General features: G+C 36.3%; 1 protein-coding gene across 5 annotated transcripts in view; it reads right to left on the reverse strand.

Annotated features, from left to right (window-relative positions):
* znf407 (zinc finger protein 407) overlaps positions 1 to 8,158 on the reverse strand; it is a 94,202-nt gene extending 86,044 nt beyond the window's left edge. The window contains exons 1-2 of one of the 5 annotated variants that reach the window (XM_036556156.1): positions 8,055 to 8,099; positions 6,903 to 7,011 (exon numbers count right to left, since the gene is read on the reverse strand). Coding sequence is in view for 1 of the 5 variants with exons in the window: in XM_036556154.1 (XP_036412047.1) it covers positions 93 to 114 (22 nt within the window). In the remaining 4 variants the exon portion in view is untranslated. Of the gene's footprint in view, positions 1 to 92; positions 151 to 6,880; positions 7,012 to 8,054 lie in introns of those variants that run through there. The other 4 variants (XM_036556155.1, XM_036556157.1, XM_036556158.1 and 1 more) reach the window with 4 other exon arrangements.
* Between the last annotated feature and the right edge of the window lie 5,709 nt (positions 8,159 to 13,867).

Genomic DNA, 13,867 nt, shown 5'->3' on the forward strand with positions numbered 1-13,867 from the left:
GGACTGCAGGCAGGCCTGTTTAGCACCCCCTCTTCTACGAAGGAGCCATGATGTTTGTAATACATGCACAATGTGGTTAGGCATTGTCTTACTGAAATAAGCAACGCCTTCCATGAAAAAGACAGCATCTGGATGGCGGCATATGTTACTCCAAAAACCTGTACACATTTAAGTTATGTATTAGTAGTGCCTTCACAGATGTGCAAATCACCCATGCCATGTGCACTAATGCACCCCCATACAATCATGGATGCTGGCTTTTGTACTGTGCACTGATAAAAAGCCAAATGGTCCCTCTCCTCTTTAGCCCACAGGACACGGTGACAATGATTTTACGAAGTGTTCCTGAGCCCATGCAGTGATTTCCACTACAGAATCGTGTTTGTTTTTAATACAGTGCTGCCTGAAGCTCCGAAGCCATCCAGCATTGTTTTTCAGCCTTGACCTTTGCATTCAGAGATTTCTACAGATTCTCTGAATCTTTTAAGCATATAATGTACCATAGACTATGAAATCCTCAAGTTCTTTTCTATTTTATGTTATTAGAACTGTTATAGAACTGTATAGAACACTTTTCCCATGCAATCCTTAATAGAGAGGCAAATCCCTCCCCACCTTTACATCTGAATGATTCAGCTCTCTAGGATGCTTTTTTTGTACCCAATCATGTTACTGACCTGTGGCCAATTTACCTAATTACTCCTGAGATGTTCCACCAGGAGTTTTTTTTAGCATTATGTAACTTCACCAATCTTTTGTTGCCCGTGTCCCCTGGTTTTGGTTGAATTTTTTAATGAAAATACATGAACTCACATGACCTGCTCATATGTGATGTGCTAGGCTTTGATAAAAAAAAAATCCATATCCTGCAAATTGTACTACCGATAGAATGATGATTTGAGTTGTTTAAGTGATACGACCATCAGCTACACTGAGGTGGCACTGATAAAGTAATCCGGTGAATATCCTGGTGAGAATCCTTTCAAATAAACAAAACTCACAATAAAATTAAGAATTATTCAATTTGGGGTATGAATAAACCTAATAAAATGTAGATTTAGGACACACCCATAATCAAAAAAGCCTCTGATTTCATATTTTTCATTCTTACATTGAAAGCACAAAACAGGACTGTGTTACCTTTTTCATTTTCTGATTATAATGAGAAATCACTTGGCCATTACACACAAACCATATAGCATAGCCTTATTCGTTTGCCAAGCACAAACATGTTTTTTTTAAAGTGTGGTCTCATGTTGATGCAATATGTTCTGGGGCCAGACAACATACAGTGCCTCCAAGTAGTATTCAACCCCCTGCAGATTTTGCAGGTTTACACATTTGGAGTTAACTTAGCATTGTGAAATCTGGACTGTAGGTGGGCCTGGACATGTGAAATGCATTGCTGCAAAAAAGAATGTTATTCCTCTGTTTATTAATTTTTAAAAATTTGCAAAGTTTACCAGATGGTCAATTATTATTCAACCCCTCAAACCACCAGAGTTCTGTTTGGTTCCCTCAAGTATTAAGAAGTAATTGAGACATTAAGAACAATGAGCTTCACATGCTTGGATTAATTATCTGTTTTTCCCCGCCTTTTCTGACTATAAAAGCCCCACCCCTATCAAGTGAACAGCACTCATACATGTTCAACCTGGGAAAACTACGGAGCATTCCAAGGCCATCAGAGACAAAGTCGTGGAGGGTCACAAGGCTAGGGGATACAAAACCCTTTCCAAGGAGTTGGGCCTACCTGTCTCCACCATTGGGAGCATCACCCAGAAGCAGAAGGCTTATGGAACTACTGTTAACCTTCCACGGCCTGGACAGCCTTTCAAAGTTTCCTCCCGTTCCGAGGCCAGGCTTGTCCGAACGGTCAAGGCTGACCCAAGGACAACAAGGAGGGAGCTCCAGGAAGATCTCATGGCGGTGGGGACATTGGTTTCAATAAATACCATAAGTAACGTACTCCACCGCAATGGTCTCCGCTATAATTTAATTGAGCAACTTATATTTTTTGTTTGTAATATTTAGGCATCTGTTAATAAATGCTACTCTTCAAAGTTCGAAGGCTAATATACTGATCTCTCATTACATTTTCCTCCACTGTGTAGTCTTATATGGAACTCAGTCCTAGATCGTTACTAGACATTTTCCATCACCTTCACATATTCAGCTGCTTCTCTATCCTCAGAGCTGATTTTACATTTTCACCATTAATTACTTGTTACTTTCATGTTACTTAACCATTACTTACTGCTTTTTTGTGTCCCTCCAAGTAAAGTGATGATCTTCACTATTAATATACTAATTCTGCTACAAATTAATGATTAAGGGCAGCCTATAAACACTTCACTATGAATCCTAGTCAGGCCTAAAATACAGGCTGCTTATTCAAAAATGTATATAGACAATTAATTATTACATTAAATCAGTAGATTAATTAACAGATAATTAACAGGATTAAGACATTTAGTACTTGTTAGTTCTCATGTTACTTATTTTTGAGTAAACACACCTATCAATTCAATATCAATTTAAAACGTCGCAGTTAGTCCGCAGCTAATGCGTAATTAAGCTATGAACTAAGAACAAACAAACCTATCAGTTAACTGTGTCTCAATTAATAATTACTAAGTACTTAATCAGTAACTATTGCTTAATGACCAGTTAATCAATATATAAATAATGAGTATTTAATTACTTATTAGCATATACTTATCAATTAATTTGCGACCCTTAATGTAAAGTGTTACCCTTGCAACTATGTAAACCTGGTTCTGCCAGGTAAGAGAAAAAATTGCCTGTGTTTATTAATCATAAGCAATTACTGTAACGTAACTGAAATATCACTTGTAATACCAGTCTAATGATGAGTTCGGTTAAGTTTCTAAGTGAAAATAAGTGAACACTACAGGGTACAAGCATAAATATGTAATTTTTAACATATGTTAACATTCTTAACATACCAAAAAATAAAACATAAATTACAAAAAGTGCCATAATTTGGCACAGGTCACATTTTATGTTTTCTTTATCTCCCTAATATGTTATATTCAGCAAATAAACAGTAATGTGCAGAAGAATGTTTTTTGTTGAGGATGTGTACTTATTTTCACTTAGAAAACCAACACAACATAATTTGATTAGGGTGCCCAAACTTTTGCACATTACTATCAAAAAGTTTGAGATAAAAAGACAAAACAAAATCTCATGAAATTAAGACTTTCTCAAGCAAAAGCCAAAAATCAAGAAAGTCTACTTTCTAGGTTTCATCTGGACAGTGGTGGGTATCAGTGCTCGGAGACAACACCTTATGGTGCTTTATATGTTAATATTGAAACACATTAGCAATATTTTAACAGGAATAATAACATCAATTGTATGGCTTATTATAATAGCACTTTTTGCCTGATTTTGTTTGTCATTAAAATTCTTAACTAATAGCAGCATGCTGCTATAAGTACTTTAGCAAACAACCCTAACGACGATGAATGTGATGATTATAATGACAAAAGAGGAAGGACTATTAAAAACTGTTGTGGCATTAGCAAGGACAGGCAATACTACAATATTTATCATTATCGCGGCACATTACAACACATTATATGACAATATGCTGTTCTGGGCATATTGTGCTAATTGTTAGTACATAAAGAGCACTGATCCACTGCATGTAAATATGAATATTTCAAACAATGATAAATAAAGCTATGCATAGTAGGCATGTGAATGAGTTTCATCATTAACATAATGTTAACGACAGAGCATTTCTGTAGGGGGCTAACCCCAAAAGCTCCAGTTCAGAGAACACTGGAGAGTCTGGTGATCAAGCAAAATACTTCTAAGAGCCATTGTGAAATTTGCAATGGTAAGGCTAGAAAATATGTTCAATAAATCCTATATAACAGTTTTGTAATTGTTCCGTATTGTAGTACACATTTTTACATGCAAAACTAGACAAAATAGCCTACTTCAGTCTAATTTCTGGGCTTCAAACCATTGCCAGCATCTCATCCATGAAAGTTCAGCTGGCTACACAAAGTGTTCAACGGTCCTAGTGTATTTTTTGTGGTGCGTAGTGAAAGTTGATGATTCAGTCAGACATTCAGAACTGAAATGATTAGAACAGTTGAAACAGCAAAGTATATGTAAGGTACTTGCCATTTTAAACAGTAGTTCTACCATGTCCAAGCAATTCTGAATAGTAAAATACTGTGGACAATGGTATTCCTAATTACGATTCGAATTAATGCTGATGCTGAGCATCAGAAAACAAATCAGACAGGTACATGCCAGTAGCAGTAAAATAAAGAGAAAGATAGATACTGGACAAAAGTATTCTTAGGTACTAGACGGCAACGGTAAGCTCAAGATGGAAAATCATACTGCTACTTAAACTAGTTAGAAACTATATCTGAAATAATGTGTTAACTTGCATTACAGAGATTAAAACAATTTACAAATGTAAAATTGATTTGTGGTTAGTTAAACGACCATATTACACTTGCTGATGGGTGACACCTAAACTGAGGGGGAAGGGCTGCCCTTTTTTCAGGTTAGAGCCCCTCAAAATGTCTGTGCAAAATGTCATTACATTATACTGCTTTAAAATGTCAGGTAAATAGAACATCTTATTTATATTGTTAGTTGCATGTTAACTCAGGTTCAAATCCAACTAGACAAAATAAACCAAGCAATTGTGACTACGTTATGGACCTTTTGGAACTTTATGGTCTATGACAGGGGTTCTGAACCTTTTTGCGGTTAAAAAAAAAGTAGTAGTAATAATAATAATAATAATAATATAATAATAATATAATAAGTCATAGTGGATTGATAACCACTGCATTATGATTCAGAGCTACATTTAAGCCAAAGGTGTCCAATCTTATCCACAAAGGTCCGGTGTAGCTGCAGGTGCAAAATGAAAAATAACTAAAATAAAAAAAAAAAAATGACTCAATAAATAAATAAACAAATAAATAAATATTCCTTATTTTGATTGTAATTATACACATTCCTTTTTCTGCAGTTCTACATTTCTCAATTTATTTCTGTATTCATCTTTTTATTAATGTCAATGTTCATTTTTATATTTTCGCTTTTATTATTGATTCATTAATTCATTTATTTATTTCTGTATTTCTTCGTTCATATGATAATGACGGGGCATGTTTTTCACGTTCAGGTTTAGCAATCTTAGCAATCAAGACCAGGAGAAGAGTTCATTAAACTGTTCTTTCACCAACTCCAACTTTCAACTCAGTGTCACGGACAGAAAAACCTGACGATGAATAACTTTTGATAGCTTCCACAGGCAGTACATGAAAAAGGCATCCAAATGTCTGGGTATGATTTGAATTTTGCAGAAAAAGATGATGAACCCCCTCCTCCAAAGTTCTGAACACTACAGGGTCAACCTCTGAATCAGCAAAATGGAACTGTCCACCACAGCCTCCACACGAAAGAGTAAATAATCTGTACTTGCATTTTCAGCCAATATTAAAACGCTGTAAAATAATTGACAGCCCCTTTATTATCATAAGGACAAGGAAATACAGAAATAAATAGGGAAATAAATAAATATAGAAATGAATAGTTATAGAAATAAATTAATAAAAAAAAGAAAATGCAGACATATTAATTTATCTAAGTTTTTTTGTTAATATGTTAATTTCTATGTATATTTATTCATTTTTAGATTTATCATTATCTTTGCAATTCTATTTCATATATTAATTTACTGAGTCATTTATTTTTTACTTTATTTATTTTGGCAGATCTGGTCCAGCATACTGATGAGCAGTTTTAACGATGAAAACATTAATCAAACAAGGGGAATCAGGTGTGCTCCAGCTTGTTCTGAGGGAAAACCTGCAGCAACACCGGCCCTTAGTGGATTAGACTGGACAGCCCTGATTTAAGCTATACTTCTAAATTATTATCTAAATGATTTCCTAGCGCGTGTTCTGCTGCGCATAATTTTGGCTAGTCTGCTGGACAGCACAACTAACTAGCAAGTGAACACAACTCAACTATTCTATATTTAGCCATAGAGGCAGCGAATTGCGCATTGGTGGCCAATTCAGGGTCGAGTATGTAGGAGACTCGCACGGTGCACAGTTAAATTATATAATCAGTGAACATTTTTAATAGAAATTATCATTATAATCTGACGGTCGCTTTAGATTATAAACTTTACTTCGGTCTGCAGCACGAGATACTACATAGTTACACAGATAATCAGCTAACTCCGCCGTGGCTAGAAAGCTAATGGTAGCCAATTAAGAAACCAGCTTATATTTAGGACTTTGATTTAACCTACATAGAATCTGTAGAGCAGAGAGTTCCGTTCTACTTAGAATATAATCAGTCTGCGCTCTTCAAACGTAATTAGATTATAATCGGCACTCAAGTCTTAAACCCATGATGCTAACTAGACTGAAGGCCCTACTAGCTACACGATAATAAATTCATACACTTATCAACGGCCGACTTCATACTACCAGAAACTGCACATTAAATAAAAACTGCATAAAATACAGAAACTTAAGTACGGCAGAATGTTTACTAAAATGTAGGTGTACTATTATTTTTATTAAAATGTTGCTCTGGTTCAGAGTTATCGGTCAGCAGATCCACTTCCTATTGATATGAAGGGTTGAGCGGCGTGGTGACTATCCAATAGAAAGAATGGAATATACGCTTCGCTCCAATAAGAATAGAGGGGGCGGGCCTTATGGATCGGCTCAGAAACGACGGCAGCGCAGAGGCCCAAAAAGACTATTTACGACCGCCAAGAAACGGTACTTTAAGCGCTACAAAACGAAAAGGACGTGTTTAGAAATTGCATCTGGCCGCTCTAAAAATAACTTACACACTGAAGGCATCACTCTCACCGTTGTGTTTCCTTCTTTACCTCTAATTTCCCCCGCTTTCGGTCACTCCGCGCTTTCCGTTCCGGTCACTAGCGGCGCGCCGTACAGTGCTCGTGACGTCATATCCCTGCTGCGTAAATAGAGAGCATATTTATAAGTGAACACAAGAACGTTTCACATCCTCTTTTGTTTGGTGTTTATTAATTTAGCCTGAGATGTAAGGCATTTGTTATGTTTTTCAGCGTTCACAGTATGTAACGTCTTATCAGCAAACTTAACTAATGCCAAATTATTTGTCCTTGTAACTGCAGACTATTTTGTCACTTAAATATCTTACGTATAAATACACTGTTCAACAGGTTCGAAAGGATGTTTTCGATTATATAAAACATACTTTGTTGCAGGTGCCCATATAAAATGATTCTAATATGTGACACTATCACAAAATGAACAGGTGAATTCACAAGGAATTTCAGTAGTATCTTACTAATTCACAACACTGCACTTAAAGGATTTAAACTCAAATGTATAATTTTGAAAGTAAGGTAATTCTTTTCAAATGGTGGTAATAAACAATCCTCAAGCTATAACGAACTCAAAGTGCATAAATTCACATGCTATTACACCTGAACTGTGCAGTGGCCCCACGTATGCACACACACTCTCTCATTCTCACGCTCTAAGCCAGTGTTCCGTCAAATTGTATTACCTTGTCGAAATGTCCTACCATACCACACGTTTTTAGGTAGCACTCTACATAAAACTATAGGTAGGATGTTCTGATGGCTTAAATTACCCTATCAGAAAATGCTACCTGCACCGAAACGTATAGGTAACATCAGTTTGATAACCTAAATCTCCTTATCAGAAAACATTACCAGCATTAAAAGAATAATTAGGATGTTTTGATCGCCTGAATAATCTTATTAGGGAGTAAGCAATAACATTAAGCTAACTCTGTACTTAACATTTAAAACACAATAAAATGTTTGAAACTTAAAGTTACTACGCTATAGTCATGATATGCGCATGCTCAGTAGGATCACTCGATGTGTAGGACAAATTGTTAGAACACCGGCATTGAACCCTTTGCTGACGTTGCAGGTGTATGTCGTCGCTAGTGTGAAATGGCCTCTTCACTCTTATGAGCAAAAAACAGTAGTTATAACTCACTTCGTTGCTGAACTCTCTCTCTTAAACGTTTTCTCTCAGTCTCTCCCTCCCTTTCTCGCACTCGGGCAGCGGCAGCACATGTGAGGGGCGGCTCGAGTGGCTTGGAGTCGCTAGGCTAGTTAGCTGAGGTGTGGTACAAACTTCCATAGTGTCAGCGGAAGTTTTGGCTTGCCGCTCGCCCAAACCGCTAACTGGTTATGGCTGTCAGGGGAGGTCTAGACTTTGGTTGGACAGGAGAAGGCTTGAGCTAACCAAACAGTCCACTATAAGCTACTACAATGAGGCTGACTGCTAGCCTGAACTAGGCTAGTGCAGTGAGTGTCGAACTTGCTGGCTGAACTGTTAGAAGTACAAGTACAAGATATTACCATCTTATGCCTTGTATCACAGTTATTTACATGATTTCGGCTGATAACATGGCTTTTATCACGGTTAGTTACGGTTGCTAATTGTGGTTGTTCCACAGAATCGACGTACAACTTTCTCGCTTTCATACTTGTTTCCACTTTCCTTCCTCGTCCCCCTAGTCCCACCCCTTTCTCCTTGCAAAGCCACTGACAATGAGTTTAGTTCATGAACTGAAACCAAATTTAAAATATATGTATTAATAAATACAAATAATACAAATATATGTATTAAAAAATATATATATATTTAAAATATAATTTAAAATGAGCGGGTCCAAGCACGCATAAGCCCAAGAAGCTCTCATGCACTTTGAGCCAAATAGGCCTAATAAGGCCTAATGCAGTTTGGGCCTTCGAGGCGGAGAGGCTGAAAAAAGTCTGAGTTCCTCAACAGGCCTTCATTTGTCATGAACAATGAGCAGGGGGTTTTAAACCTAATATATGTTTATATTTCAATTTACTGATCTACAAAGGTTTGAAGAAATACATGAGTAATGGTAAAAATTTCTGTCTTTGTTGCATTTGCAAAGTATTTAGTTTCTCCATGTTAAAGGCTTTGATAAGCATGACATAATGAGTCCCAATGCACTCATAAGGGACCTTTTAGCAAAATGGACCTCAGTGAAACTGGGTCAGAATTGGTCAGAAGGTCTCCACATGTTATGAAAATTAATCAGGGACATTCATCAAAGATGTTCACTGAGTTTTGTTCAGATTGACCTTTTGACCTTGGTATAATAAGCTGTAGTCTTTAAATGAATAATTCAAAATACCAGAGAAGGAGTCCAATGTATGACATAACATGTAATTACAAAGTTATTCAGATCAATGAACTGAATCAAAAGACAACTCTAATTTATCTGTAGACTTTGTAGTATTGTTGTAATAACATTTTTAAAGATTTTAGGTGTTTTTCAGTGTTAAAGCACCCCCTATTGGCCAATCAGGATCAAATTTTGCAAGCCACATCAGAGTCTCAATATATGGATATAGTTAAAATTTTGAGATGATCAGACCAATGAAGGATGAGCTATAGTAATTTAAGATAGCAATGCCATGATCGCAATGATTAAGTGCTGGAGGGTGACCACAATGAGCAAAAAATTTAAAATGTGCTGGATAATTATTTACCTACAGAGGACACAGAGTATTTCAAGACAGTTTTGAGAAGTTAGCTTAACATTCCACGGACTAGTTCGAAAAGTGCTAATTTCAAACAATTAACAATTGAAAAAAAAACTATGCACTTTTTAAACACACTTATAATGACAATATTGTTTGGAACACTGTACTACATGAGGTCATCCAAGGTGTTTGACCAAAAATGAAAATCTGTACAAGATATACTTGATTTTCTGTAATAGCGCCCAGAGGCCAAATATTTTCTTCACAGGTTGTTAGAAGGTGGTGAGATAGAGACAGCTGTCAAGTATCATGAGGATTGGCCAATGCTAAGCCTGTCAAATGGCTGCTGAAAGCTTATTGGCCGATGGCGGCCATAAATTTCAATATATCAAAGTGTCCTTAACGATTCACTTATAGTCTTACTAATAGATGGTACTTGCAAAGTTTCAACTTAATCGGATGTATGGATGCTGAGAAACAGCTATTTAGGCATTATTAAGCATTTACAGCGCCCCCTAATGACCTATGCGCACAACCATTGATAGACTACCTCAGAGTCTCCTTGGGAATAAGCCTGTCGAGTTTTGAATTTTTTGGGTGAAGGATTCTTGAGTTATAGATTTTTCAATTAAATAAGAATTATTTTGATTTTTATTAATTTGCATATGGCAGCCATATTGTTTTTCAAAATTAAAAATGTGCTGGGTAATTATTGAGGTTGAGACTATGCTGAATTTTTTGACACCGAAAACTTGAGGATCGGATGAAAACTGTAGGACTACTTCGCCAAAGTAGTTTTTTGCATATTATGCAAATTAGCTCAAAATCTAAGTAGACAGAACTTAATGGTCCAAATTACAAAATTGTTTTGTTGGACCCAAGGAAACAGGACAAAAATGTGTCTTGTCTGTCAAAAATCTGGGGAAGGAGTTAAAGGACCAAGCGCATTGTGTTGCGCAATAGCGCCACCTTTAGGCCGATTGGGCTCATGTCACGCGCCTGAGTAGCGGGAGGGACTACTACCTATTCACCAAGTTTCATGTCTCTAGGACCTACGGTTTGGTCTGGGCGATTCGGTTTATCGGAGAAAAAGAATAATAAGAATAAGAAAACCTCTAACAAAAACAATAGGGTCCTACGCACTTCGTGCTTGGACCCTAATAATAATAATAAGAAGAAGAAATATAGCCGCAAGCGGCAATCTGCGGGGTCCAAGCACCTGGACGACCTCGAGGAGTAAAGCAGTGGCCCCTGGTCGTAGACTGCAGCAGACCTTCAGATTTTTAGGAAAGTTCTCCTTTTCCTATGATTAAGGCCACTAGCTGATATATCTGCTACAATCTACGCAACTCATTTTAACATCCATGACGGGGATTCAAACCCACAACCCTAGAGTTCAAAGGCAGAGGCTCTAACACTGAGCTATAAGACGTTTGTGGCAAAATTGCAGTTTTTGAAACAATTTATTGAAAGGACACAACAAGGAACCACGCACCATTTTAGGACAACGTCGCAGCATAAACTAATTTCATGTCTCTGGACATAGAAAGAAGCAAATCTTTGGATTTTTAAGAAAGACCCTTCATTAAGAATAAGATAATTAAGCGTGTGTTCACAACAACTGCTACAGCACCATCCAACACCAGTACAGGGAATCAAACCCACGACCTTAATCTTCAAAGGCAGATGTTTTCATGGTGAGCTACAAGAGGCCCACAGCAGACCTATTTTTTTGAGAGAATTTATCGGTCTAGAGCAATAAGGAACCTAGCACCACCTCATTGGGAATTAGTTTCGACCTTGCAATTACTGTGACTATTGAGTAGTATAATTTCAAACGAAATCATAATGCACTGTCAGTTTGTCATTTCGTATATTTGTGTCAAATTTGTTTTTATTCAGACAATTATTGGTGTAATTTTAGCCTTTTATGGCAGAATAAGCCAATTCACACCAAATTATTCAAATCTTAAGCCACACTGTGCTTAAGTCATATTTTCAATATGATTGTTTTAAGAAAAATTTAATTTGATTTAAACTCAAGAATTAGTAAGAAATGTCTTCTCCATCTATTTTTAACTGTGATATTACTGAAATATAAGACTTGCATATGCCAAATTGTTAGGTTTAGTGGAAAACAACATTCAGAAATACACATATCAACAATGACATGTGCAGTTACTGATTTGGCTCCCTCTGGTGGCCAGAGAAAAATAAAACACGTTGCTCTGACTAAAATTTGCTGAAATCAAATTATAGGATTTCCTGTACAGTACAAACTACACATATTTGCAAAGTGACAATTCTCATTAGATGCATAATTTGAAATGTTATTTTATTTTTAGACAAGAATAATTACATTTTTTTTAATTACAGATTTTTTTAAAAAAAATATTGTTCAAGACTTTTGTTTTGAAACCAGGTTTGAGACGACAACATTTCAGCAAGCAGTATGAAAACATCAGTTTTCAAACTCTGATTTAAAGAAAAACACTTTTAAACAAAAATTGTTTAAAAGACTTATTTGCAAAATTGTCAGGCACGGTGGAAAGCATAAAATACAGAAATGGTTTTGACCTAAAGAAATACAGTAAAGCTTTCCACTAATTGTTCTTAAGTAGTTAAACATTGACATGATTTGTCAATTACTGATTTGGCCCCCTCTGGTGGCCAGAGAAAATACTCTTGCTCTAATCAAGAGGTGTTATCAAATTTCCTGTACAGTTAAGCAACCAACACATATTTGCAAAGTGTTAATTCTCATTAAGATGCATCTTTTTTATCCTTACAGAAATATTATACTTTCTCAGCTGATTGTCACTAAATCAGTTTATGAATCAGAGGGTTTCTTTTTTTTTAAATATAGCATTTGCAAAGTTCGTTTCAAAATGCATAAAATTGAAGAGTAGGGTGTTTGTAGTGAGGCTTGTAATTGCTTTTAAGTCTGAAGTTTGCAAATTAAATGCATTACATGTTTTAGTTATAAAATGGTGCACATTGGTTTGCAACAGTTACCTACAATTTATATTGTTTCAAGACCAACTTTGACAGAATTCAATAAAAACCTAAGCTTCTAGAAAGTGCTCAAAGACACCATACAAGCAAGACAATCAACTTCAAATGAATAAACGAATCTTGAATCATGAGTCATATGAAGCCATTTATTTTCAATGACCAGCAAACACTGCTTACTTCAAAACTGCTCATTTAAACAAGTCAAATTGGTTCAAACAGGCATCAAGTTCTCTTAAAAACAGAAAAGACATTGTAGGGAAACATTACAAACCCAATACTTTTTTTTTTAAACAAGTTGCTTGAGAGGGAAAAAAAAAAAAAGAAAATCATTTAGAGCAGCAGTTAACTCACTTAAGTGGGAATGCCTTAGTTTCAGGTTCATGTTTATAAACATTTGTGCATAATGAATTTTGTCTGGCATCTATTCATGATGGACTTGATTAAAAAATTACAAATGTCAGGCTTTGGCAAACTTCAGAGCAGCATGCACCAAGTATGTGCCACATAAGAGATCAAATGTGTAAAAAACACTTAGACTTGCCCTTTAAGACCTTGACGTTACATCAAGATGCATATGGCTCTTCTGTCTTCAGACATTAACCTAGCAACTAGAATCAAATTAAAGCCTATGGAAGTGATGAAACTGGCACGGTCAAGTTAAATTTATGGAATAACCTCATAACTGCCTTAAAACCTTGTTCAACATACAGATTAACTCATTTGTCAACTAGAAAGGTAAATGAGAAAATTAGCATCACAACAACCAAATCCACCACTCAGGTTGACGACATGGAAAATGCTGATGCAGATTACACAGCAGAAATGTCTGAAGAGGAGGACACTAGTAACAGTCCATGCTAGCATTATCGGGTTACAGATTGTACAAATGTGGGAGTGCCTGTTATGCCACAGAACCCAAGGAAACTTCAGTTGCAAATCAAACACACATCGATGCATCAACTGCAAGTTACTGCAGAAGTCCTCATCTTACAGGCCCATCAGCAGGGGCACCATGTGTCTTGATTCAAATAACCGAGTTTCTATATCTAATGCTGTCTTGTCAACCTATCTTAAGAGGGAACACCTTACGGATCTTGCTCTGGATGCTGAGAAGCTTGAGGAACACTTCTTGGAAGGAGGACAATTTGAACTAACTCTGTCAAATGATTTTAATGTTACGAATATATCTCAGTTGCTAGGTTCATGTGTGAAGACAGGAGAGCCACATTCATCTCCAGGAAAAGTGTCGGTGCAAGATCTTCGAGA

Source organism: Colossoma macropomum, unplaced genomic scaffold (assembly GCF_904425465.1).
Source record: "Colossoma macropomum unplaced genomic scaffold, Colossoma_macropomum, whole genome shotgun sequence".
NCBI classification, from domain to species: domain Eukaryota; kingdom Metazoa; phylum Chordata; class Actinopteri; order Characiformes; family Serrasalmidae; genus Colossoma; species Colossoma macropomum.